Source organism: Sapajus apella, unplaced genomic scaffold (assembly GCF_009761245.1).
Source record: "Sapajus apella isolate SASKATOON/1434 unplaced genomic scaffold, GSC_monkey_1.0 scaffold71, whole genome shotgun sequence".
NCBI lineage: Eukaryota > Metazoa > Chordata > Mammalia > Primates > Cebidae > Sapajus > Sapajus apella.
The window spans coordinates 605,245-631,494 of record NW_022437011.1 but is presented as its reverse complement, the minus strand read 5'-3'; the positions used below and the strand labels follow the sequence as shown (position 1 = coordinate 631,494).

The following is a 26,250-nucleotide window of genomic DNA, read 5'->3' as shown; positions in this document are numbered from 1 at the left end:
CCTCAGAAAGGAAGCCTGGTTGGTCACCAGGGGGAATTTCCCCGGGTGAGGTCTCACGTCTATGCAAATATTGCACTGCAATTAACCTGGACCCTGGGATGGGAGAGAGAAAAGAGGGGAGAGGACACTGGGAAGGACAGAGAGAAGGGCAGGTAATAGGACCTGAACATCCCCAGGGTACCAGGTATTGTGCTAGGCTCCTCATGCACTTAATCTCATTTTGCCCCTAAAGTATCTTCCAATGTAGGAAAATTGAGAGTCTGAGGCCCAGTGAGAGAGTGCATTGCTCAAGCAAAATCAGCACATTCTAACCCCAACGGGAGATCAGGCTTCAGGGAGAGGCGATAATGGTGATGATAGATTTGGCACTGCTGCTGCTGCTGACAAAGGTGACAGTGATGAGGCTTGAGTCCACAGTCTAGCGAGGTTTCATTTTAGGTTTCCATCTCACTCACCAGGGGAGTTTTATCCTGGGAACAGCCAAAACAGCAGGAAGGTAGTGACCCTGACTCAAGGGCAAATCCCAGCACTCTGGTTTTTCAAGGCCTTGTAGGGGCAAGGGATGTGGGAGCTGACACTATTAACCCCTTCACCACCAGTTTCGGGAGCACTCCTGGAAAAGGGAATAGAATGGGATCCATGCATTTGAAGGAGAATCACTCTCTGCTACCTCTTTAAATTTTCCTCGCCGTGCACCTCACCATTTCCAGAAAGCCTTCCCTGGGGACTTTATTCCTTTTCCAAGGCTTGATCCCATTTACTGCCTGGTTCTCCAGGGAGCTGGTCTTGTCTCCCAGAGCAGGATGCCAAGTAGGATCAGAGCTCAAGTCAGGGCTCTTGGGCTCAAAGCCCGTCCTCCACATGGCCTGGTTGGTTACTGTCCTGATGGGCTTACAAACGAAAGCACAGACTCCTGATTTCTGGAGGTGTGTGGGGCACAGTAAGGCTGTGCGTTAAGAAAAGTGTGAGTGTGCACATGCCCCACTGTGTGTGAAGAACAAGTTAGGATATATATGCGAGGTGTTTCCCATGTGGACAGCGTGCGTGCGCACACACACCCACCCCCCCCACCCCCACACACACCCCCCCCGTCTGTATGTTTGGTTGTTACCAGCAAATTTAAAAAATATATTATTTTCTCTATGTGGTCAACAATGTGTGTCTCTGTATGTGTTACCCGCAGAATAACTTACACTCCTTAGTATTAGCAGCAATGTGTTTCTCATTCCAGTGTGTGCCCTGTGGGTATGGCTGGCAGTGATAGTGTGTGTGACAAGCAATATTTATGGACCTTGAGTGGATAGAAGGCACATGGGAAAGAGGGGTATGGACTGTCAATTTCCTACCCTCCCTGCTTTCCTTTCAGTCCCTCCCAGGAAGGGTTCTGCATGCAGCTGGCAGCAAAACAGGCAGATTGTGGTAGCTGGGAGGAAGGGGTGGGACCATCCCGCAGAAGAAATGCATGTTCTGGAAATTTTAACAGCTGGGCCTGTGTGTATGGTGGGGGTGGGGGTGGGGTCATTCCCAGACGGCTCTGGTTTAGGGTTTTGTCAGTCCCTACCTGGCTGAAGGAGGGCAGTGGGACAGCCTACACCAGGGACCTCTGTCCCCATGTCCTTCTCTGGGTTCTTAGGGAATGGCACCTGGCTTCATATCTGCCTCCTCCCCGCTCAGTCCCCATGGCACTTTAGGGCCCTTTTCCCTGTTTTCTCACTCCCCAGTGTCCTTCTGTTTTTGCCAGCTCTGCTTTCTCTGTGCTGGTTTGTGTCCTTGTCCCTCCACACCTGTCTCCTCCACACTGGTCGCTGGGGATGTCTTTTCTAAAGGACATCTCTAATCATATACTCTCCCTCCCTAGCACATTCAGCCAGTGCCTGGAGGATAAAGTCCACACTCTTCAGCCTGGACTCAGTGACCTTCCCATAGGGTGTCCTCACACAGCAGGTGACGGGCCCCAGCTCTCCCATGGACCTCTCCTTTCCCAGTTCTGCACCTTTGCTTCAGTCATTGCCTCTACCTGGAACCCCTCCCTCCTTCAGTAGTTTCTGATGTGAGAGCTTCTCTAGCCATCTCTTGAGGTGCTCCTAAATGTCCCCTTCTCCGAGGAGCCCTTGTTAGTCCTCCCTGTCGTTAAGTCATTGCCTCTGTACTCAGTGTCCCTTGCTTGGTTGAAAGTTTTCTTTTTCTTTTTTTTTTGAGATGGAGTTTTGCTCTTGTCACCCAGGCTGGAGTGCAGTAGTGTGATTTTAGCGCAGTGCCACGTCTGCCTGCTGGGTTCAAGCGATTCTCCTGCCTCAGCCTCCCAAGTAGCTGGGATTACAGACGCCTGCCACCACACTCAGCTAATTTTTGTTGTTGTTGTTTTTGTATTTTTTTTTTTTTTAAAGACGGGGCTTCACCATGTTGGTCAGGCTGGTCTTGAACTCCCGACCTCAGGTGATCCACCTGCCTCGGCCTCCCAGAGTGCTGGGATTACAGGCGTGAGCCACCACGCCCAGCCTGTTTTTGTATTTTTAGTAGAGATGGGGTTTCACCATGTTGGCCAGGCTGGTCTGGAACTCTTGACCTCTGGTGATCCATCTGCCTCAGCTTCCCAAAGTGCTGGGAAGATAGGCGTAGCCACTGAACCTGGTCTGGTTGAGATTTTTCTAATAATCTTTCCCCACTTAGCTCTCTGAGGGTAGCAGGCATAGTGTAGAGCATCAGACTTCCCCCTCTGACCCTGATTACTCTTCTCTAAAATAGAATCCTGCCTGTTATCGATAATAAAAAGCTGATATACTTACTGAGTCCTTCCTATATTCTAGACAGTGTGCTCAGAAATAAACATGCATTGCCAATACAGACAGGTCAAGTTACTTATTTACTTCTATTAATAGTAGTGGATGGGATTTGGACTCAGGCCTGCTTGCGTCCACAGACCTAATCACTGAGCAGGGCGCTCAGTTATGTAACTACAATTTGCCACTCACCTCACTCCAACCCTAAAGTGGGGAAATCTCCTGTAGGAAGCCCAAGTTCTGGTGGGAATGGGGAAGCATGTTAGAGTGCTGATTTACCACTTCTGGGTTCTGAAATTCAGGTTGGGCAACCTGACACTTCTCCCTCCCAGCTCAGTCTGGCTTCCTAGTCAATAGGTAAAGGAGGAAGTGTCAGCAGAGAGCAGAGCCTGGAATCAGGACAGCTGGGTTCTAGCCTCACATCGAGCCCTTATTAATAACGTAGTCACAGTCCTGTCCTCTGGGCCTCAGTTACCAAACTTGTGAAACAAGGGGGTTGGTTGGGGCCATCTCTAAGACCATTTCCAGTGAGTCAATTCATGATGTACTGCCTATGTCTTCAGGCAATTTGTTTCGCCAAATTTCCTCATTGGTAAAGGGTGATCACCCCTGCAAATGAAGTAATGGCCATGGAGGCAAAGCTTCTCAAGTGGGATTATTCTGGTGGCGATTTATTGCTTGCAGCTGTGCTGGGGCACCATGAATCCAGGGAATTTTTTTTTTTTTTTTTTTTTTGTCAGGATGTCCTTTTGTAGTCAAGGCGGGAGTGCAGTAGAGCAGTCATGGCTCACTGCAACCTCTGCCTCCTGGGCTCAAGCGATCCTCCCACCTCAGCCTCTTGAGACTGCAGGCAAGCACCACTACCTCCAGCAAATTTTTTTCCCATTTTTTTGTAGAGACGGAGTTTTGCTATATTGCCCAAGCTGGTCTTAAACTGCACTACTCAAGCTATTTGCTCACCTTGGCCTCCCAAAGTGCTGGGATTACAGGCATGAGCCACTGCACCTGGCCATAGGGAAATGTTAAACAGCCAGCAGTTCCCACACCACTGCCACTGGCAGGAGGTTGAGTGGCAATTCCCAAACAGCTGCTCTCTGCTCAGGCGCCGGGCCGCCCCCTGCCCAGTCCTTGCAGGCCGCCAGCCCCCCTCCAGCCGGGGCCGTGGAGCACCGGGGCAAAGGCCCGGCCCCCCCCATGAAGGAGCGCGACGCGGCCCCGGCCGAGCGGGGCAAGCCGGCCACCTACACCGGGGACAAGAAGGCGAAGATGGCGGCCAAGACCAACAAGAAGTGGGTCCGGCTCGCCACCGTGTTCGCCCTCGTGCTCTCCGTGTCGCTGGCCGCCATCGTGCTCGCCGTCTACTACAGCCTCATCTGGCAGCCGGTGGGTGCCGGGACCTCGGGGGGAGCCGCCGGCCCGCCCCCCGGCGGCTCCAACGCCACCGGCCCGCCCCCCGGCGGCTCCAACGCCACCGGCCCGTCCGTGACTTGGTGAGCGGCGGCGGTGACGGGGCCCAACACCACCGGGTCGTCCCGCCGCGGGACGCTCCCCCACTGCAGGGGGCGCGGCCGGCGCCTCCGGAGCTCCCTGCGGACAGCCCCCCGGTCGGGCCGCTTGAGCGGCCTCGGGGGCCGGACGAGGACGAGGAGGAAGCGGCGGCGGCGCCCGGGAGTCGTTGAAGCCCTCGGCGCTGGGGGCGGCCGGGAACCATCCTCCCCAAGCCGAGAGGAAGGACTTCGCATCAGGATGGGGTGGAGAGCCCGCGGGAGTGACCCCCACGGGAGTGAACGCCCCCCGAACTCCCACCATCGCCGGCTGGTCCCGGAGCTGGCGGCCCGCAGCCACATCTTCAGCCAAGGGACCACGATTCTCCGGGGGCCTGGGGGGCTGGGGGGCTGCTGCCCAGGACCGGGCGGCACCAGGGCCCTGAGCCCTAGGGGGATGGGGGAGGGGTGGGGAGATCCCAGCACCAAAACCTTCTGCGCCGCTAGGTCTGGTGTATCCTACATGCAGGGGTGACTCGGGCTTTCCCCCAAGACTCAGGGGAAGGAGGGAGCTGTAGGAGCTCTTTTTAAGTAAGCTGAAGCTCTCGAAAGGAGGAGGGCACCAAAAGTAGTGGAGCTCAGGTACATCAACCTAGTTTCAGTGGTCAGAGATGCATTAAATTTCTAGATCCCTGTATATAGTTGCTGACATATGCACTAGAAGCTATAATCACATAGAATTCTATGTATATCCTCCCACACCCTGGGTAGCTACTGACTGAAGGGGCCAAGCAAGGGCTATTTGCTGGCCCCCAAAGTACACCTGGCCGGAAGGGCACAAACACGGCTTCTTAAAATCACTCCCTCTTTCCTCTCTTCCCCTTCTATTTCTGAAAGACAAGTTTATGACGTTCTTACACAAGAGAGTATAATCATTCTTAGACTGTTAACATGGCTGTGGAAAGCCTTAGGAGAAGTAGAAAAAAAAAAAAAAACTTTCCATGAACCTCTCCAGATGGAGACCGCCTCAGGTGCACTTGCATAGTTCAAAAGAGGAAGTCTGGGCTTGGTTGAAATGCATGAAAAGCATACAGAATGTCCAGGCAGCCAGAGGGGAGGAGGGGAAAACTGAGACCCAGATCAGGGCTGGACCAGCCTTCTCAGGCTTGCTGCAAACTCAGATTCACCTGTGTATTTCCCAGGAAACACCTTGCAAGGATTTAAAGACATAACTCACTCCTGGACAGACCTGACCACCTCAGGCTCTAATAAGGAAAATCCAGGCTGCACGTCTAAGTAGAAGACAGAGGCCTTCACTGGAAACGTGTTTATGTGTTTGTGCATCTCTTTATTTTTTCTTTAGAGATAAAAAGTGTCAAGGGAATGGATCAGACGCACACTTTAGGATGTTAATGTTAGAAGGGAGGCCAATAATTTTTTTTGTCTAACTCTCTCATTGTAGATAAGAAGATAGAGATTCAGAGAGGAAAAAGGGCTGGCCCAAGGTCAGAAGGCAGGTACATGGCAGATGCAGATTTGAACCCAGGCCTCCCAATTCCTGGTCCAGTACTCTAGTGTGGCCTGGATGGAGAAGGGTGGTGAAATGGATGGGGAGATTTGTCAGTTTGCCCCAGCACGTTTACTGCTCCTCCCGCCCCCCTGCCCAACACATTCAACTGGCACCTGCCACCAACCCCATCATTCAAAGTACAGACACTACTCATTCTACAGACAGAGGCTCAGGGTATTTTTGGATCTGACATAGTCAAAACCAGGGCAGAGGCTGTAGCGGGGGAGGAAGCTGGGAAAGGCTGCGGAGTCAGAGGGGAATGGAGGTGGACAGGATCTATGGGTACTGTTTTTCAGCCACTCAGCTGTGCTGGGCCCTCGATGGCCCGTGGGAGTGGGAGCCTTTCCTAAGCTCCATTGTAGGTAAGAGCCCAACCCCAACCCCTCCCCCAACCCCTCCCCCTTCCTTAGTCTCTGGAGCTGGAACAATCGGGCTTGGCTGTGGCGGCTGGTGCTGATGACCATTTCTTGGCAGAGGTGCCCCCCAAAGCTGTGGCCCTAGTCCTCGCCACCACAGAGAGCCAGCAAGGCCTTCAGGAAGTCTCCGGAGGTGTCGCCCTGGCACAGGCAGAGAGGAGAGTGAGTGAAAACAGTCCTTCCAGCCTCAATGCCCCCTCCTCCCAAATGCCCATCTGTCTGGACATCTCCCTTGGCTTCTCTCCATGGCCAGTACAGCTGCCACATGTAGGTCAGAGGGATCTACCCAACACATAAATGTGACCACGCCCCTTCTGTTTATCCCCAGGAAGATGTGCAAGCTCTTGGCCTGGATTCAAGGCCCTTTGGGATTTGACCTGTGCAGAGCTCTGCAGCTTCACCTGCTCCTTTTCCCCAGGAGCACCTCAGTCCTCTCTCCACCTGTCCAGCATGCCCCTATGCACCCCCAATCCTGTCTGCCAGCGGGGCCCTCTCCTCTGAGGCAGAGTAAATTCCTGCCTCCCTTGGTTTCCCTGGCACTCTGCTGATACCCTCCTCCATGGCCCTATTGTGTCAGGTGATTCCTTATTTGAACAAACAATATTGATCACTGACTGCCAGGCCATTGCTGGGAACAGGTGTGAACACCATCATGCTCACCACACATCACAGTGGTCTGGCACACGGTCAGACTGGGGAGGCCAGACTTCCTGACTCACGGGTATGGCTCTCCTTTCTCAGGGACTCCTATCATTGTTATGAGACACGGTTTCTGGGATTTTGTTTGTTCTTATATTTTTTGATATATGATTTTAAAACATAATATAGTATCAAAATGTGCTAACAATTTACTTACATTCCTACTAAGTCTGCAAGAGACAGACTGTGAGATGTCCCTAGTCTTGTTAGCCAAATGGAGCCAAGCATCAAACTTTAAGATTCTGGCTGATCTCAGAGACCAAAAACGTAAGCTCCGTATGTCAAAAAAGTCAGACACAGCCGGGTGCAGTGGCTCACCTCTGTAATCCCGGCACTTTGGGAGGCTAAGGCAGGTGGATCACTTGAAGTCAGGAGCTAGCAACCAGCCTGGCCAACACGGTGAAACCCTGTCTCTACTAAAAATACAAAAATAAGCTGGGTGAAGCGATGAGCTCCTCCCGAGGAGCTAGAACTACAGACATACATCACTACGCCCAGCTTGAAGCCAGGAGGAGACTTGCTTGAACCCAGGAGGTGGAGGTTGCAGTGAGATGAGATGGCACCACTGCACTCCAGCCTGGGCAACAGAGCAAGACTCTGCCTTAAAAAAAAAAAAGTCAGACACAAAAGGTCACCTATTAGGTGATTCCATTTATATGAAATATTCAGGCAAGGCAAATCTACAGAGACACAAAGTAGCTTGCTGGTTGCTTACGGCTGGAGATGGAACTAGATAAACAGATATGAGAGAGCTTAGTGGGATCACAGAAGTGTTTGTAAACTGGCTGCATTATGGGGATGGTGCCACACTCAGTAAATTTATTAAAAACTGTTGAATTGTACCCTTTAAACAGGTGAATTTTAGGATATGTTTTTTGTTTGTTTGTGTGTCTGTTTTTGAGACAGAATCTTGCTCTGTCACCCAGGCTGGAGTGCAGTGGCATGATCTCAGCTCACTGCAACCTCCATGTTCCGGGTTCAAGTGATTCTCCTGTCTCAGCCTCCTGAGTAGCTGGGATTACAGGTCGCCACACCTGGCTGATTTTTGTATTTTCCGTAGAGACAAGATTTCACCATGTTGGCCACGCTGGACTCGAACTCCTGACCTCAGGTGATCCACTCGCTTTGGCCTCCCAACATGCTGTGATTACAGGTGTGAGCCACTGTGCCTGGCCATGATATGGAAATTATACTTCCATGACATTGCTTTAAAAAAAGTAAAAAATGGGCTTTTTATTCGGAAATCTTTAATCATAAACCTTTAATTCTTCTGGAATTGATTTTGGTATAAACAAGGCAACAAGGCCCCCTTTCATTTCAATATCCTGGCGGTTCAAAGCAGCCACCCACTGGGAAAAAGTCCATGGGAATAAAGACTTCTAATCTTACATTAGGGATTTGACACTCACCCACTTCCCACTAACCTGTAGCCCCTCCCCTTACCTCAATGGCTTGGTGGAGAGACTTGTCGTATTTCTCAATGAATTCCCGCCGGATGTTGAGCAGGTCGATCTCACTGCGGGAGACCATGATCCTGGTGAGAGTCTTCTCATCAGTGCCAGCACCCTGGTAGAGCCAGGCAGGAGGGAGACATAGGCGGGAGGAGAGACAGAGCCCAATCAGGCAAGAAACAGTGATGTCCATCTGCCTCTCTCCCTTGTTCCCTCCAAAAACAGGGCGGATGTTCTGCCTCTGTCTTCTGCAAATAGTCCTGAACCAAAATTCCCCTGTGCCCAGGACTGGCCAGACTGACAGGCAAAAAAGGTGTATATGGGTTGAATAGCGTCCCTTCCAAAACTCATGTCCACCTGGAACCTCAGAACATGATATAATTTGGACATAAGGTCTTTGCACATGTAATCAGTTAAGATGAAGTCATACTTAATTGGATTGAAGCCTAAACCAATAACCAATATCTTTATAAGAAGGGAGGGGGCACAGACATACACACAGCAAAGGAACCAGGTGAGGACAGAGGCAGAGACTGGAGAGATGCACTCACAGCCAGAAACACCAACGACTTCTGGCAAGCACCAGAAGCTAGGAGAGGCAGGGGAAAGTTCCTCCCCCAGAGCCTCCAGAAGGAAACCAACCCAGGCGACACCTTGATTTTGGGCTTTTGGCCTCCGCAACCATGAGAGAATAAACTTCTGCTGTCACCCAATTCATGGAATTTGTTACAGCACCCTAGGAAACTAATACAGTGCCCAAGGAGCAGGCACAGGGCATGGAATATATGGGCAGCCAGAGCTACCTCTGCCCCCAGGGAGCTATGAGCACCAGCCTAGGAATCAGAGATAGGTTCGAGTCCCAGCTCTGTCTCTTAGGAGCTATGTAAATGTGGGCTATGCTTTACCCTGCCTAGGCCTCAGTTTCCTACCACAACGTCACAGGACTGCCACGAGGGTCAAATGTGGTCAGAGAGATGAAGCCCTTGGCACAGGCTTGACACACAGTGAGGACTTAAAAGAATGGTTGTCACATTTGGAGACTGTAGACTGAGGGTCTCAGGTTCCTTCCTACCTTCCTGCCTGCGCAGGCCGTCAGCAGCGAAGGCTCTAGTGGCTGAGAGGGTGGCCAGCGTGGCCTGGGCTCTCCCAGAAGGGAGGGGCATGCTTGTGGCCTTTGATGACTATTTGTCATAGGAGATCCTGTGTCACCTGATAGATTATGAGCTCTGAGAGGGCAGAGACTGGTTCCTACCCAGCCCTGTGGCCCCTGAGTGCATTTCTCAGGCTTGGCTTTTCGGGCTGGGTAATTCCTTGTTGCACAAGCTTGTCCTGTGCACTGAGGATGTTTAGCAGCATCCTTGCTCTCTCCCCACCAGATGCAGGTGGCAGTTCTCCAAGTTGTGATGACCAAAAATGTGTCTGGATATTGCCAGATATCCTCCAGTGGGGGTGATGGTGGGGGAAATCACTCCCAGCTGGGAAATACCATCCTAGAGCCAGACAAGGCAGATGCGGATAACTCAAAGGAGAGGAAACAGAGGCCAGGAATCCCCATCTGGGGGATGGTGTACATCTGTTGGTGTGCGTATGTCAGTCAGTGCTTGAAGGGAAAGAAACGAGAGCATGCTTTCTTACCTTCATGGATTTGTAAAGTTTGTCGGCAAAGAAGAGAGGCGTGTTCTTGACACTTTGAACTGGTAGGAAGAGCAGAGAGATGCGGGGAACGTGGTGAGAGGCTGTGAGCCGAGACACTGGACTGGCCCCCCCACCTCCCCACCTCATCTATCCCTGCGTGGGTCTGCAGATCATTGTCAACTGCAGGGTCATGCTCAGGCACCTTCACTCCCCTTCCCCATGCTTCCTCCTCTGGCTCATCCCTAGGCCTGGCTCTTACTTGGTTGTAACTTTCTTTCTTCTAAGGTGCTTACAGCTAACCAAGGTTAGGAGGGGATTCAAAGGTAAATAACTCCTCATGAACCCAAGGCACGGGGCCTCAAACTTTTAAGCGTACTGAAATCACCCCAAAAAGCTTCTTTAAAACTCAGGGTTTAGGCTCCACCCTAAAGATTCAGATTCTAGAAAGATTTTGAGCAGTGGTTCTCAAAGTGTGATTTCTGGACCAACAACATTAGCATCGCTTGAAAACTTGGAAGAAAGGGAGATTCTCATGCCTCACCACAGATATGCTGAATCTGAAACTCTGGAGGTGAAGTGACCAGCTTGTCCTAGTTTGCCTGGGACATTCCAGGTTTTATTACATTGGTGCAGAAGTCATTTGCAATTTTTGCCATCACTTTTTTTTTTTTTTTTTTTTGAGACGGAGTTTCACTCATGTTACCCAGGCTGGAGTGCAATGGCGCGATCTCGGCTCACCGCAACCTCCGCCTCCTGGGTTCAGGCAATTCTCCTGCCTCAGCCTCCTGAGTAGCTGGGATTACAGGCATGTGCCACCATGCCCAGCTAATTTTTTGTATTTTTAGTAGAGACGGGGTTTCACCATGTTGACCAGGATGGTCTCGATCTCTTGACCTCGTGATCCACCCGCCTCGGCCTCCCAAAGTGCTGGGATTACAGGCTTGAGCCACCGCGCCCGACCTGCCATCACTTTTAATGGCAAAACTGCAATGACTTTTGCACCAACCTAATAGCACTGAAAGTCCTGCACAAATCGGGATAGTCGCCACCTTACTATGGTGCAGCCTAGTGCTTGAGAGTTACTATTTAGAAAAATACTGCTCCAAAGAATGACCTTCCATTGGTAAAATGTAAGGAACCATACAAATCCCTGGGGCTGAGTGTTGCCCCAGGGCCTGAACAATCTTGCAGCATTGGCAGCCGCTGTTCCCTACCCTGACCCCAGATAATGCCTGCCTGGTTTCACCAACCCCGCCCTATCTCAAGGCTTAGGGTTCTCTAGCCCTTCGCAGCTGCTAGACTGCAAGGCTCTAGAGCCCATGTGAGGGTGTCTCACCACATGGGCGGTGGCTCATGCCTATAATCCCAGCACTTTGGGAGGCCGAGGCAGGCAGATCAAGAGATTGAGGTCAAGAGATTGAGACCATCCTGGCCAACATGGTGAAACCCTGTCTCTACTAAAAATACAAAAATTAGCTGGGCGTGGTGGCGCCACTAATGCCCGTAGTCCCAGCTACCCGGGAGGCTGAGGCAGGAGAATTGCTTGAACCCAGGAGGCAGAGTTTGCAGTGAGCCGAGATTGCACCACTGCACTCCAGCCTGTGGTGGAACCAGACACCAGTACTGGAGCTGGAATGCTGGAATGACTCCAGATATGAGGACAGATGGCAAGAGGCGGGAGTTGCATACCCCAGTGGCAGAGTCAAGCAAGGAACTCCTTTGCAACAGACTCAGGAACCCTGTGGGAAAGATCACATCACACATCTCCCACCTCCAGCTCCTTACCTATTTCCCTGCTACCTCCCAAACAAATCCCCAGCTGCTTGGCTAGAACGCCAAAGCCCCTGGCCTCCTTTGCAACTGCATGGCCCTTGCTCCCCCATTCCCAAAACAAACTGCAAATTCCTGTGTCCCTCTGTCCTTCCTGGATAGATGCATTTCCTATCTGCCCTTCACTACATTATCTCTCTAAATCAAATCCCATCCTGCAAGTCTGTACTTGATGTCCACAAGCACCTCCAGGATGCCTCCCCTGACTTCAGACCCAGGGCTTCATCAATCTGGCTAAGAAACACACTGGGCAGATGTTGGGGGGAAACCCTGCAGGAGCCAAGGCAAAGGACTGAAGCCTTAGCATGTTCTCATATAAACATAGAATTAGAAATGAATTAAAGATATAGTTACATAGTTATTCCTATATATAATCATATATAATCACATAGCTATTCATGTGTAATCACAAATATATACATCTATATAATCATATAATCTTTAATCTTACTAGTAGTCTCAGGTCAAGGAGTATGGGACTGAAGTGGCATTGGAAAAGAGGTGACCCTAAGGCAAGATGCTCTAAGTCCTCTGTCGCGCTCACATAAGGGCTGCTGGAGGATGCCTCAGTTGTGTGACAGTGTCAGTGCTGTGAAAGTGCCCGCTGTTTAGCCAGCTAGGGAAGGAGACATCCAAGATGGCCGAGACATCCAAGATGGCCGAGCCATCTCCTTCCTCCGGGGAGTTAGGAGAAAACTCCGCTTCTCCAAGCTTTTGCGGCAGGCCTGACAGCTGCCAGGGAAGCCCACCGACATTCGGGGCCTTAATCGTCTCTCTGTGGTGCTGTGCTTCAGCGGTCACGTTCCACGGCTACTTTCATGTTCCGTTTCTGCACCTGCTTCCTCTTTTTCTTAGAAGATAAGAATTAGTAATAGTAACATAAATCATAGTGACCTTGCTATTTCTTGACAAGTATGAAAAAAGTGCTGACGCCTTAAGTTTTCTCCTCACCTCAGCTTCTTCAAAGTCTTGGGCCCCCTATCTCCAAGACATGTGATTTACCTGACCCTATCACTGACCACCATGACCTCATCCTACCTGCCCTTTCCCCTAACTTGTACTCAATAAAAGTCAGTGTCCAGGCACTGGGGCCACTGCTGGTCTCCACGCTTTGGGTAGCAGTGGACCCCGGGGCGCAAACTTTGTTTTCTCTATCTCTGTGTCATGTGTCTTTATTTCTAATTTCTCGCCTCCACACCAGCAGGGAGGGACTCACTTGACCCTATAGGGCTGGACCCTATAGGCAGAAACTTCTCTCCTCTGTAACCAATCCAAAAAGCCTTCCTAAAAACTGAGCCTGTCCGTCTGCCACAGAGGACCCTGATGCCTGCCATGGGACGAAGGGATGTGAATTGGTGTGTTGTGGTGTGTGTTTGAACAGGTATGCCTATTCAAGGTGGGAGGAGAAAGGGAAGAGGGAAATACACAAGGAGGGTAGGAATCTGAAAGTGTCTCCAAAGGCTAATCATTCTGGTGTTAAGAACATGAGCTTTGGGCGTAGGCAGCCTCTGGTTTGAGTCTTGGTTCTACTTCTACAAACCTCTCTGAACTCTGCGTTCTCTTTGTAAAGTAAGCTGGTAAGAGCACCTGGTGAGAATGCAACTAAACCTGTGTGCAACTAACTTTGCACAAGGCTCGGTGGGAAACAGTAAAAGCCAACCCTTGCCCAGTGCGTATTACATGAGTTAATTACACATAAAGCACTTGGAATGGCGCCATTCCAAGTGCTTTATGCGCAATTAACTCATTTCAGTCTTACAAAATCCACCCTTTGGGCTGGGCACTATTGTTATTTCCATTTTAAAAAGGAGGAAATTGAGACACAGAGGTTTTATGACCTGCCCAAGAACATCCAGTGAGTAAAGGCAGAGCAGGGATTCAACCTGGACCCCAGGCTTTTACCCATTAGGCTGTCCTGTTTCTAGACATTGGTCCCCGGTGGTAAAGGCCCATCACACGCTAAGTAACACCGCTACCACCGCCACCTCGGCTTCACCCAGTCTAAAACAACTTTCCCCCACATCTTAGTGTCTCTGAAATCAAGATGTGTTTTATAATTGATGGCAATTACGTGAAAATCTTCCACTGACACCTCTTAGTAAGATTTTTGTTTTGCTTTTTGAGAGTTTCACTCTTGCTGCCCAGGCTGGAGTGCAGTGGTGTGATCTTGGCTCATCACAGCCTCCGCCTCCCAGGTTCAAGTGATTCTCCTGCCTCAGCCTCCCAAGTAGCTGGGATTACAGGTAAGCACCACCACGCTCAGCTAATTTTTGTATTTTTAGTAGAGACGGGGTTTCTCCAAGTTGGTCAGGCTGGTCTTGAACTCCTGACCTCAGGTAATCTGCCTGCCTCAGCCTCCCAAAGTGCTGGGATTACAGGTGTGAGCCACTGTGCCCGGCCTGGTAAGATTTTTTGAAAGTGTATTGATGCAATGTGTTTTACAGTAAATGAAACAAGATACCACTAATAATGAATACTAATGAGAAGAACAACTTCAGCCCTAACCCATATCTACTCATCCACATTTATACACAGTGAAATTGATATCCAAAAGGGAAAAACTTTTTCAAAGTCAAGAACTCAAATTATATAATAAACAAAAAGTCAGGTACTGAGAGGAGGTGAGGGTGTGTGTGTCATGTGCATCAAGCTTGTGTATGTCTTGTATGTGTGTGGATGTATGGTGTGTATATGTGGTGTGCATGGGTCTGTGTGCGTGGTATGTGAGTGGGGTGTGTGTGTAGGTGTAGTGTCTTGGGGGTGTCATGTATGCGTATGCATGTGTTATGTGTGTGAAGTGTGTCGTGTGTGTGTGGTGTGCACCTGTCACGTGCATATGTAACGTGTTTTCTGTATAAGCGTGTGTCATATGTGAGAATGTGTGTATGTATGGTATGCATCTCGTGTATGTTAGGGGTGTGTGTATGGGGTGTGTGTGGTGTGTGGGTGCACACACCTGGTTGTGCAGCACAGTGTAACCCCTCCCCTGCCTGCCCTAGCTTTCCTGGTCCTTCCCCAGCAACAACTATTTTCTCACCCTGTCCTGCAGCCTGGTACAGACCTCATGACACTCCCCCGTAATCACACATTTGGCAGCACCCCTGGAGGCGAACGGTGGCAGTGTTTACTTTCCAGTATTAGCTTAGGAGGCTGCCAGGGTTGTATTCTTCCAGAGAATCTGGTCAAGTTCCCAGTGCTCCCAGCCCTTCCCTTAGTCCCTGCCAGTTACCAATGGCCACGAATGCGTCCCTGACATCCCCAGACATCTCCTTCTTGATGGTGTGCTCCACATCATAGTTGGTCATCTTGATGAACTCCTGGAAGACTGGCCACAAGAGAAGCCCCAGAGATAGGGGTGAGCTTCAGTGCAGGAGGGGGAGGATCACCCCTTCTCGGCCCCACCCAGCACCTCCCACAGGCTGTGCCTGAGAAAGTGGAAGGGCAGCAGATATGGCCACAGCCCAGGCCTAAATGCATTGGGCAAGATTAACCTGATAGAAAAGCCGTGACATCAAGGGTGCCGTGGGCTCAGAGCTAAATCTGTCCCAAGTCAGTCCCCGTGCCTGGCCAATGGCCTCAGAGCCTTGGCCAAGTTCTGGGAACCCAGGCTGGGGTAGTAAAAGGAGGGGGGGTCCTAGTCATGGTTCTGCCCCAGCTCACTGAGGGACCATGAGTGATCCCTCCCCTTTCTGGGCCCCCTCTTCCTCTGGTGTCAGCTTGGGTTTAAGACACAATGGTAACACTTAGGAAGCATACACGGAGTCAGGCATTGTGCCAATGCTTTATGTGTGTTGTGTTTTTTGTATCTTCACAACAATCATGTGAGGTAGAACTAAAACCCCTATTCCTACATAAGCAAACTCAGGCGCAGAGATTCGGTAACTTCCCTAAGGTCACCTGGCTGTTGAGTGGGGGACTGAAATCAAGGCAGTCCAGTGCCCAAGTCCATTATTTTAGCCACTATGCTAAAGCAGCTTAAATACTGAGAAGCGCCAGACAAATGCATGTTAAAATGTAAATGTCTCAGTGCACAGGGCACTTCGTGATCACCGAGCACCAGGGTCACTGCATAAGGGTGTGCCCTGGGCACAAGGCAGCCTGTGCTTCAAAGATGTCATTGCGGGTCTTGGGCAGCTGCCACCTCTCGCTGTCTTGCTCCTGGCAGGCATCACCAGTGAATCATGACACGGGGCCCCAGAATCCTTCTTAATACAGCATTATAGGCAGCTACTACCAATCCAATAGAGTTGGCATTCGAGGTAAAATCTAGTTGCTATCCCTAATCCCAGGCATCACACCTGCTTCCATAAGGAGGAGAAGGAAGGCGAGGTGTAAGAGGTAGAGCCAGGACTAGAACCCAGGGCTCCAGAGTCCCTGTCACCCATGATATGCTACTGCTAGGTAAAGAGGAGGTGGGTGGGCAACTGGCTCCTCTTGCCACAGAGAGCTGAGAGGCTCTCATCAGATTCTGGGATCTTCCTGCTGAGCTGGGAAGGAAGGAGGTCAGGCCTCACCTCTCCGGAGGTGGGGATAGCTCCGGGTACACAGGATGGTCATGAAACGTGTCTCCAAGGAAGTTTTGTCTCCGCTGGGTGTGTCTGCTATTTCCTGCAGAGCCCCGGTTGGGGCAAGGATTTGGGAGGGGGGACATGAGAAAACCTTAGTTATTATTCACGTTCATGTCTTTGCCTGGGCTGAGGGCAGTCAGAAGCTGGGCTCACCCAGCCATCCAAGGGGGCCAAGACTGGTCCCCTCTTCCATCTGCAAGCACGATGGTTTCTGCACTCCCCTCTCTAGTTCCCAGGGACTCTGTGAACTGCCGCAGTTGGGCTTAGCACTGTGTACTGCCATCTTAGCCTCGGGGACATAGGACCAGCTCCTGGGAGTAGCCACACAGGCACTGAGCAGTAGTGACTGGGAATTCCCCTTCCATCCCTCAAACTCTCTGCAAGCCCCTCTGGGAAGTGCATATGCAGTCAGGTGCAGGGAAGATGGCCTGGCCAGCGTTTCCCCAAGCTGGGTCAAGGGCAAATACACCCGAACACGCTGCATATTAGTGTTTCCACACTTGCTTTCTAGCCAGCTACTAGTTCTATTTATACTGGTATTAAATTCCCCTTAACTCATTTTAGGTTTAGAAGTGAGTCAATTTAAAGGTAAGTATTAACAGCTGGTGGTTACATAGCACAAATCATGCCAGAGATGATTAGCTGAAGTTTGGGAAACACTTGCCTGGCCTATCTTTTACCCAGGAGGGTCCTGAAGGGGCCCTGAAGGGGAGAGAGAGAAGCCGCACAGCAAGTTCCCAAATCACTACTCGATTCTGCCCCGCTTGGCCCAGTAAAGGCAGACTTTACTCAGAGGCCGTTAAAACCCAAATGAAGAACAGACACTCACCAAGATCTCAGCAGCCACCTGAGAGCAGGGAGGGGAGAGAGGAGGGAGAGAAGGGAGGCAAGAATCAGACGAGGCTGGGGAGGCTGGTGCTGGGGCCCTGGGGTGCAGGGTAAGGGGCCTGGCTGGGAGTGGCAGAGGTCCCAAGAGACCCCGAGAGAACTCGGGATGCGATGGGAAGGGGAGGCAGGGACAAGAGAAAAATACCTTCCTATGACTTTTTGGGCTGGAGCTCAGAATGGGGCTAGGCCTGGCAATAACTAAAAACGTGTTTACCTGAGGGATAAGAGAAAGACACAGAAACAGGGAGTTCTGCCCTTCGTACCCCATAACCTAAAGCAGACTCCGGGGTCGCAGCTTCTGGTTCTGAAAGCGGAGAGAAATAATCCCTGCCACTTCCTTATAGAACCATTGAGATGCAAATGTGAGCAGCGCAAAATTCTCTACACCCTTTAGCATATTCAGAATTGCAAGGCTAGATGTAAAGAGACAAGTCATTTTAGCCTTCGACTTAGAGACGGAAAGACGGGCAGCTGACGCCTTGAGGGGAGCTGACCTGCCTGGGGGCACACAGCAAGCAGTGATGGGAAAGTCATTTTACAAGGGTTACTTTTAATCACTGCACTATGCAGAGTGCAAAATTCTGTGGTTAGGACACTAGTTTGTTAGGCAAATAGCTGTGACTTGGAAAGCCTGGGAGCAAAATACCCAGGCTTGTGTACCTAGGCTGAGTATCAATTTTGCCTTTCCCCCAGAAACTCTGCTGACTTTATTCTATCAGATAGACTAAACTCTTTATACACTTCACAATAGCCTATGCTCGGGAAACCTTCCTCTTCTTTTCATTACATAATTGGCAATGACCATTAAAATTTAAAAGGCACATGCCATTTGATCAGGCAATTACATTGCTAGGGACTGGATTTACAGATAGACTTCCATGATATAATACAAGACTGTTCACTGCAGGGTTCTTTTTTCTTTTTGGAGACAGGGTCTCGCTCTATCACCCAGGCTGGAGTACAGTGGCACAATCACTGTTCACTGCAACCTTGACCTCCTGGGCTCAAGGGATTCTCCTGCCTCAGCCTCTGAGTAGCTGGGACTATAGGTGTGTGTCACCACACCCAGCTTTTTTTTTTTTTTTTTGAGACAGAGTCTCACTCTGTCACCCAGACTAGGGGGCGGGTAATGGCGGTCTCTGCTCACTGCAACCTACTCCTCCTGGGTTCAAGTGATTCTCCTACCTCAGCCTCCTGAGTAGCTGGGATTACAGATATGTGCCACCACACTCGGCTAATTTTTGTATTTTTAGTAGAGATGGGGTTTCACTATGATGACCAGGCTGATCTTGAACTCCTGACCTTGTGATCAATCCACCTCGGCCTCCCAAAGTGCTGGGATTACAGGTGTGAGCCACTGCACCTGGCACTAATTTTTTAAATTTTTGTAGAGAAGGGGTCTCACTTTGCTGTCCAGTCTAGCCTCAAGCAATCCTCCTGCCTTGGCCTCCCAAAGTGGAGATAACAGTTGTGAGCCACCACATCCGGCCCACTACAGAATTTTGCTTTCTTTCTTTTTTTTGAGACAGAGTCTAACTCTGCTACCCAGGCTGGAGTGCAGTGGCATGATCTCGGCTCACTACAACCTCTGCCTCCTGGGTTCAAGTGATTCTCCTGCCTCAGCCTCCTGAGTAGCTGAGATTACAGGCACATGCCACCATGCCCAGTTAATTTTTTTTTTTTTAATACTTTTAGTATAGATGGGGTTTCACCATGTTGGCCAGGCTGGTCTTGAACTCCTGACCTTAGGTGATCGGCCACCTCAGTCTCCAAAGTGCTGGAATTACAGGCCTGAGCCCCGGTGCCAGTCAGCATTTTTCGAAATAGAGAAATACTGTAAACTGTCCTGAGATAGACTTGTTAAACAGGCTTTGGCTTATCCAATCAATGGAGACAATCCAGGCCATTCTTACAAAGGATGAGATTGATCTACAATACTGATAAGGAGAGTTTCCATTTAAATTAAGTGAAGAAGTAAAGTATTTTATGTGTAAATGTTTCTTAAATGTGTAAAGTGTTCCTTTTATCTAGATAAAAAAAACCCAAACACTAACTTTCTCATACTTCCTGGGAAGTACTTAAGAAACTGTGAAGACACTAAAAAAAAGCAATGCGGGAAAGCTTTTGCTTTTTTTTTTTTCCCTGAAATTTCACTTCTTAAATATGCAAATATATTATTTCATTTTAAATTTAAATGTTGAATAAGAGTTATCAGGGCTACTAGGAGTATGGGCTGCTTCTGGTTTTTAAAATATTTTTCTCTATTAAAAACAAGCTATGCCAAGTGCAGCAGCTCACATCTGCAAACGAAGGACTTTGGGAGGCAAAGGTGGGAGGATCGCTTGAGCCAATGAGTTTGAGACCAGCCTGGACAACATGGAGAAACCCTGGCTCTATCAAAAAATTAGTTGAGCATGGTGGGCACACGCCTGTAATCCCAGCTACTCAGGAGGAGACAGGAGAATCGCTTGAACCCAGGAGGCAGAGGTTGCAGTGAGCCAAATTGCATAATTGCACACCAGCCCAGGCAACAAGAGGGAAACTCCATTTCAAAAATAATAGTAAGTAAGTAAATAAATAAAATGATTCATAGGGTAAATTTTATATGTATTTTATCAAAAAATTTGTAAAAACATGCTAAATAAAACTATCATTTTTAAAAAAGAGAGAGAGGGACATGTTTAAAAAATTTACCAATGACAAAAACATTTCCAAAGTGCCAATTGTTCTCACTTACACAGGTCAGAGAACTCCAGACATATTAGGTTTTTCAAAGCATCTTTATGATAAGAATATCTGTAATATTTAAAAAAAAAGTGGTGGGACACTAAATATCGCCACAAAAGCTTGTTCTTATTAGCCTAGCTATTTCATGCAAAAATTAATCTGAGCAGTTCCTCAAATGGTTAAACATAGAGTTATCATATGCCCCAGCAATTCTACCTAAAAGAAATGAAAACATGTGCACAGAAAAACTTTTACACAAATGCTTAAAGCAGCATTAGTCATAACAGCCAAAAGGTGGAAATAACCCAAATGTCCGTCAGCTGATGAATGGATAATAGAATACTATTTGGCAACGAAAAGGGAGTACCAACATGCTACAGCACGGATGACCCTTGAAAACACTGTTAAATGTTTAATGTAGTGTTTTAAGTTAGTGTTTCCTTAAGTGAAGAAGCCAGTCCAAAAGGCCACTCTACTATATCACTCTGTTTACATGAGGTATTTGGAAGAGCACATTTGGAGAGACAGACAGGAGATTATAGGGCCGGGGGTTTAGGAGGAAATGAGGAGTGACAGCTAATGTGTATGCAGTTTCTTTTGAGGGTGATGAAATGTTCTAAAATTGTTTGTGGTGATGGTTGCATCAAGTCTGTGAAAACCACTGAATTGTATACTTTAAATGGGTGAATGGTATGGTAGAAGAATTCTATTTCTTTCATTTATTTATTTATTTATTTATTTATTTTTTTGAGACGGAGTTTCACTCATGTTACCCAGGCTGGAGTGCAATGGCACGATCTCGGCTCACCGTAACCTCCGCCCCCTGGGTTCAGGCAATTCTCCTGCCTCAGCCTCCTGAGTAGCTGGGATTACAGGCACGCGCCACCATGCCCAGCTAATGTTTTGTATTTTTAGTAGAGACGGGGTTTCACCATGTTGACCAGGATGGTCTCGATCTCTTGACCTCGTGATCCACCCGCCTTGGCCTCCCAAAGTGCTGGGATTACAGGCTTGAGCCACCGCGCCCGGCCAGTATTTATTTATTTTTTAAAGACGGGGTTTCACCATGTTGGTCAGGCTGGTCTTGAACTCCCGACCTCAGTTGATCTGCCCACCTTGGCCTCCAAAGTGCGTGGATTACAGGCATGAGCCACCGCGCCTGGCCAAGAATTCTATGTCAATAAAGCTGGTCAGTAGTATGGTAGATGAATTCTATTTCCAGTAAGCTATTATAGTTTTAAAAGTCTGAGTGAGTATAGATTATCTAAAAATGACCACACTTCTTCATTTCATGGTGGGTCTATAATAATTAGTTATTTATAATGTATTGCTCAACATGGAAGACAGAGTGAAAGGGGAAGCTCTTAACAATTACTGTGGGGCCACAAGTGGAAACTGGACATATGTGCAACTGGTTAATAACAGACCCAGGCTTCTAAGAGCTTGAGGGTGTTCTGGACACCCAGAGTGAGAGAGCGCCAGGGAGGCAGTGTAAAACAGGCAAATACAAACTGCCAAGTACTCATATGTCATTATCTAGGGGGAACTTGACTCTGTCCTATCAAATGCCCTTAATTTTTATATACATTTTGCTCCCACATTTCCATTTCACCTCTGGAAATTCATTCTAAAGAAGGAAATCATGAATGTGGTAAAAGAGTTTGCTACTAGGAAGGAGGCTTGTTAAATAACATGATAGATTCAGATATGGAATAGTATATGGACACTAAATGATACTGTTGACTTTTAAATGCAACAATATTCACATAGTATTACTTTTTTCCTGTCAGAAATAAAGAATACATTTTTATATATAAATAGAGAAACAACTGGAATAATGTATGCCACAACACTGACCACGGTTATTACTATTACATTATGGACTCTTTTGGCTTCTCTTTATCTTCTAGTTTCTATAAAAGAATGTACTGCTAGTTATAAGAAAATGAGCTTAGGTCTAGCATCCTAAACCTGGAGAAGCAGCCGAGTTGGACAGGGATCTGGCTCAGGGTTCCTTGGCTATTTCCACCCGGGTTCTCTCTCTCCACTTCTCTCCTTTTGCAAAGCAGCTGTCAGCAAGGCCCACCACTGCCCCCTGTTAGTGGCAATTGGAAGCACAGCCTCATTGGCAAACCAGGCACCAGGCAGAAGTATTCCCTGGAAGATCAATTTCGGGGTGGAATATGCATTTGGGGTGAGACTCGAGATTTTTTTTTTTAAACTCTCAGCAGCACATGAGGCTGTTCATAGTAATACTTAATAAATATCTGTTGAGTAAGTGAATGAAATGTGGCCTCAGCAAGCCACCCTAGTGTCTGGCTGGGTTCTCAGCCTAGCCCCCATCCATGTGCCCACAGTGTAGCTGAAATACCATACATTTCATTGTAACCCTGCAGCTTTTGACAGCCATATTCCAAAGCAAGGGTTGGACAACTGGACAACAATGGCTACTTGATGTGGAAGCTGCAGGGGACCTAAACTGAAGTGGCCGGATGTGTCTGACCTCAGAGCGTCCTCCGGGGACTTGTGATAGACTGAGATAGAGAATGGAGGTATGGGTAGTGCTGGCCAAGAAGGATTTGGTTCTGGGGAGGGAGGTCTGGGAAAGTCAGGCTTGAGCCAGGGCAGTATTGGAGGATATTACTGTAAATTGAATTAAGCATAGACTCTGGAGTCAGGCAAGCTTGAGTTCAAATCAAACCACCACCACTTAGAAACCGTATCTTTGAATAGGTTAAGGAGCTTCATTTTCCTCTAGTAAAAAGGAGGAACATTCAAAAGTATAGAATAATCTTGGTATTGTGCTCAATATATAGTACGCATTCTAATAATTATAATTATATTTCTGTAACTGTCAGGTTCCAGCTAAGGATTTTTCTAGCTCGGATGCTGTTGTAACATACCACACTCTGTTATGGGACCTGGGAACAAAGAAGTTGGTTCCCTGACTCTCAATCCATCTGTGCACTTTTCAACTCACCAACTATAAAATAAGGGGGCTGGATTCACAGTCTTTGGTGTCTGTGCCCCATGTCCCTGGACACAGCTTTTGGGGGTGGGAGGATGAGGCAGGCAGAAGAGATGGAGACCTGGACCTCAGTCAGGCTACTGGGTGCTGGGATCAAGGTGCAGGTCAGTGGGGGACAATGCACTGGCCTTAGTAGGGACTGCCCAGACACAAGAACCCTCAGGGAAAATGAATTTGGGGTTGTCCAAATTCAATCCTCCGAAAGAAGCCATTTGCAGACCTCAAGCTCACTAGGCTCAGGAGTGGGGCAGAAGCAGAGCAGCCAAGAGACTCCTAGAGAACACTATTCCCTGCTGTTCATTCAACAGATATTTATGGAGTATTGATCGTGTGTTACTTTGGATATATCAGCAAACAAAATGAAGATTCCCAGCTCTTGAGGAACTTATTTCTAGTCCCAGGACACTCCCTCGAATCTGTTCCATTTTACTGATAATAAACTGAGACCTTTAGCACTCAGGCCTCCTTCTCAGCAAGTTCCCAGGCCAGCTCTCTAGGGTCAATTCTACTGGGGCCACTGATTTGCTGTGTGACTTTCAGAAGCCATTTGCCCTTTCTGGGCCTCCATTTTCCCACTGTAACATGAGGGGTTTGAGCTGGGCGATCTGCAGGTCCCTGCCAGCTCTGAGGGTCCTGCTATCTACCTAGGAAATGCCAGTAATACCAGCACCACTCCTAAACCTAATTTCTGCAGTCAATCAAACCAACCACACCCCTGCCAGGAGACATCTCCACTCACAGACAGGGCCTGGCATAGACACGCATAAGCTGGAGCTACTTCTCAGGGACGCCAGGCAGAGGTCACTGGGGTGGCCTTGGGGGGTCTTACCTGGGCATCTTCTCGCGCCTGGTCCAGGTTTTCTCCCCCCTCCTCACGATTCCCCTGCAGCAGGAGCAGCGAGAAAGGTCAATCCCCACACATTGACCCATCTCTGTCTCTGCACCACCACACACCATGCTCAGCCATTTCACCTCTCTGAATGCTCTTCCTCATCGGTTATACCAGGACGAAAATCCCGCCTCTATAGGGTAAGCTGTTGTGGTCATTAACTGAGAATGTTAATAACTTGGCACCAATGCCTGGCACACAGTAAGCTTTTGGTAACCATGCATGAGGGCCTGCCATTTGGGTTACAGGATTTAAGAGATGGTGACAGAAGCTCCTAGGTAACAACACAGGAGAGGGTCACCCACATGGCTTTGTCCTGTGAGCTGAGGGCCCAAAAAGCCAGGCCAAAGGCCACCAGGGAGGACTATCTGGAGAAGGTGGCACCAAGCCAGCTTTGACAAGTCAACAGCAGGGGTAGGCGGTAGGCCTCTAAGGAGGCAAGCGGGGAGACACCCCCTCTCCATTAGGAGTGCACTTCTAACTCCCGTGTACCCTCCACTCAGATGGGCAAGCAGACCTGGGCCCATGAATTCACTCACCGTGGCCAGAGAAATGAGGATCCTCCTGAAGTGGCCCGATGTGTCTGAGCTAATAGCATCCTCCAGGGACTTGTGATAGTCTGAGACAGAGAAAGGGGGTGTGGGTAGCTGCTGGCCAAGAAGAATTTGGTTGAGGGGAGAAAGGTCTGGGAAACTCAGGCATGAGCCAGGGCAGTATTGGCAGGGGGAGGTGGGAAGGAAGGGGTTTGTAACTGGCTCTTGGGGGCATCCCGCCATCCTCCTGCTGATTGGTAAGACAACGGGCATTCCCATTGACCCATCACCTCCTCTCCATCCCCTCGGTTCTGTCCCAGTTGAGGTCCCATTGCACCTCGCCTTTAATATTTAACAGCCTCTTAAGTCATCTCCCTGTTGTCATTCTCTCCTGCACGGCAGTTGGTAGACCCAAAAGCAGAGCTTTGACTATCTTACTCCTGTACTCAAAATTCTACCATTTTAAAGCTGCTTATAAGAGAAAAAGTTTAAGCTTTTTTTTTTTTTTTTTTTGAGACAGGGTCTCACTCTGTCACCCAGGCTGGAGTGCAGTTGGCATGATCAAGGCTCACTGTAGCCATGACCCCTTGGGCTCAGGTGATCCTCCCACCTCAGCCTCCTGAGTAGCTGGGACTATAGGTACATGCCACCACACTTGGCCAATTTTGTTTTTGAGACAGTCTCGTTCTGTCACCCAGGTTAGAGTGCAGTAGGATGCTCTTGGCTCACTGCAACCTCTGCTTCCCAGGTTCAAGCCATCCTCCTGCCTCACCCTCCTCAGTAGCTGGGGGCACAGGCGTATCCCACCATACCTGGCTAATTTTTGTATTTTTAATAGAGATGGGGTCTCACCATGTTAGCCAAGTTGGTCTCAAACTCCTGACCTCAAGTGACCCACCCACCTCAGCCTCCCGAAGTGCTGGTATTACAGGGATGAGCCACTGTGCCAGCCAATTTTTGTATTTTTTGTAGAGATGGGGTTTTGCCATGTTGCCCAGGCTGGTCTCAAACTCCTAGGCTCAAGCAATCCACCTGTCTCAGCCTCCCAAAGTGCTGGGATTACAGGTGTGAGCCACCACATCTAGCCAATTTAAACGTTTTTGACCAGTACTCAAAATTATTCAGAATAAAAATATGGGACCACTTGCTAAAAAATTAAGAATTTCTGGATAGCAATAGCATAGCATGCAACCAAGTGTGGGGCCTTTCTGGCTGTGGGGGCCCCAGGAACTGCATGGACTGCACACCCTGAAAGTCACCCTCCCTCCCTCCAGCAGGCTGGAATGCTCTCTCTTCCCACTGCCAGCCAAGCCCTCTTCTACCTCCAGGCCTTTGTTCTTCCGGGACACCTGTCTTTCCCTAGACACAGGGATGGGCACACCCAAGGGGCTTATCAAATCCTCAGGGACTGAGGGAAAGGAAACAGGCCACTGCTGTGGGCAGAGCTGTGGGCTGGGGCTGGAAGCTGGCAGGCCTGGCTCTTCTCCTCCAGGCATCTGGGCCCAGGCCTCCCAAACTCACCCTCCTTATAGGCCTCACTGATGGCCCGGATTTCGGCATTGGTCCGAGTGGCCAGGATTTCAATAAGAGCCTTTTCATCTGTGCCAGCTCCCTAGAATGTCAAGACAAAGACGATCTCAGCCGTAGTTCTGACCTCCTGTGCACAGGACCATGGGGCTGGCATGGCTAAAGTTCAGGCCAAGCCTTCCTGAATTTTCTCCTCACCTCCAGACATGGACCCCAGGCCTGAGA

At 49.2% G+C, this 26,250-nt stretch overlaps 1 protein-coding gene and 1 pseudogene across 3 annotated transcripts in view; one reads left to right on the top strand and one right to left on the bottom strand.

Moving 5' to 3' along the window:
* The first annotated feature begins 3,813 nt into the window (after nt 1-3,813).
* LOC116531442 lies at nt 3,814-5,244 on the top strand (annotated as a pseudogene). Its single transcript, XR_004260426.1, has one exon. The product of XR_004260426.1 is annotated as a putative transmembrane protein INAFM2 (transcript).
* A 345-nt stretch (nt 5,245-5,589) lies between these two features.
* Nucleotides 5,590-26,250, bottom strand: part of ANXA6 (annexin A6) — a 58,953-nt gene continuing 38,292 nt past the window's right edge. Inside the window, exons 18-26 of one of the 2 annotated variants that reach the window (XM_032250159.1) lie at nt 26,020-26,110; nt 24,505-24,584; nt 23,906-23,959; nt 17,263-17,280; nt 16,380-16,473; nt 15,095-15,190; nt 10,036-10,094; nt 8,393-8,515; nt 5,590-6,391 (exon numbers count right to left, since the gene is read on the bottom strand). In XM_032250159.1, coding sequence (XP_032106050.1) covers nt 6,332-6,391; nt 8,393-8,515; nt 10,036-10,094; nt 15,095-15,190; nt 16,380-16,473; nt 17,263-17,280; nt 23,906-23,959; nt 24,505-24,584; nt 26,020-26,110 — 675 coding nt within the window. In that variant the 3' untranslated portion in view covers nt 5,590-6,331. The remainder of the gene's footprint in view (nt 6,392-8,392; nt 8,516-10,035; nt 10,095-15,094; nt 15,191-16,379; nt 16,474-17,262; nt 17,281-23,905; nt 23,960-24,504; nt 24,585-26,019; nt 26,111-26,250) is intronic. The other variant, XM_032250160.1, reaches the window with a different exon arrangement.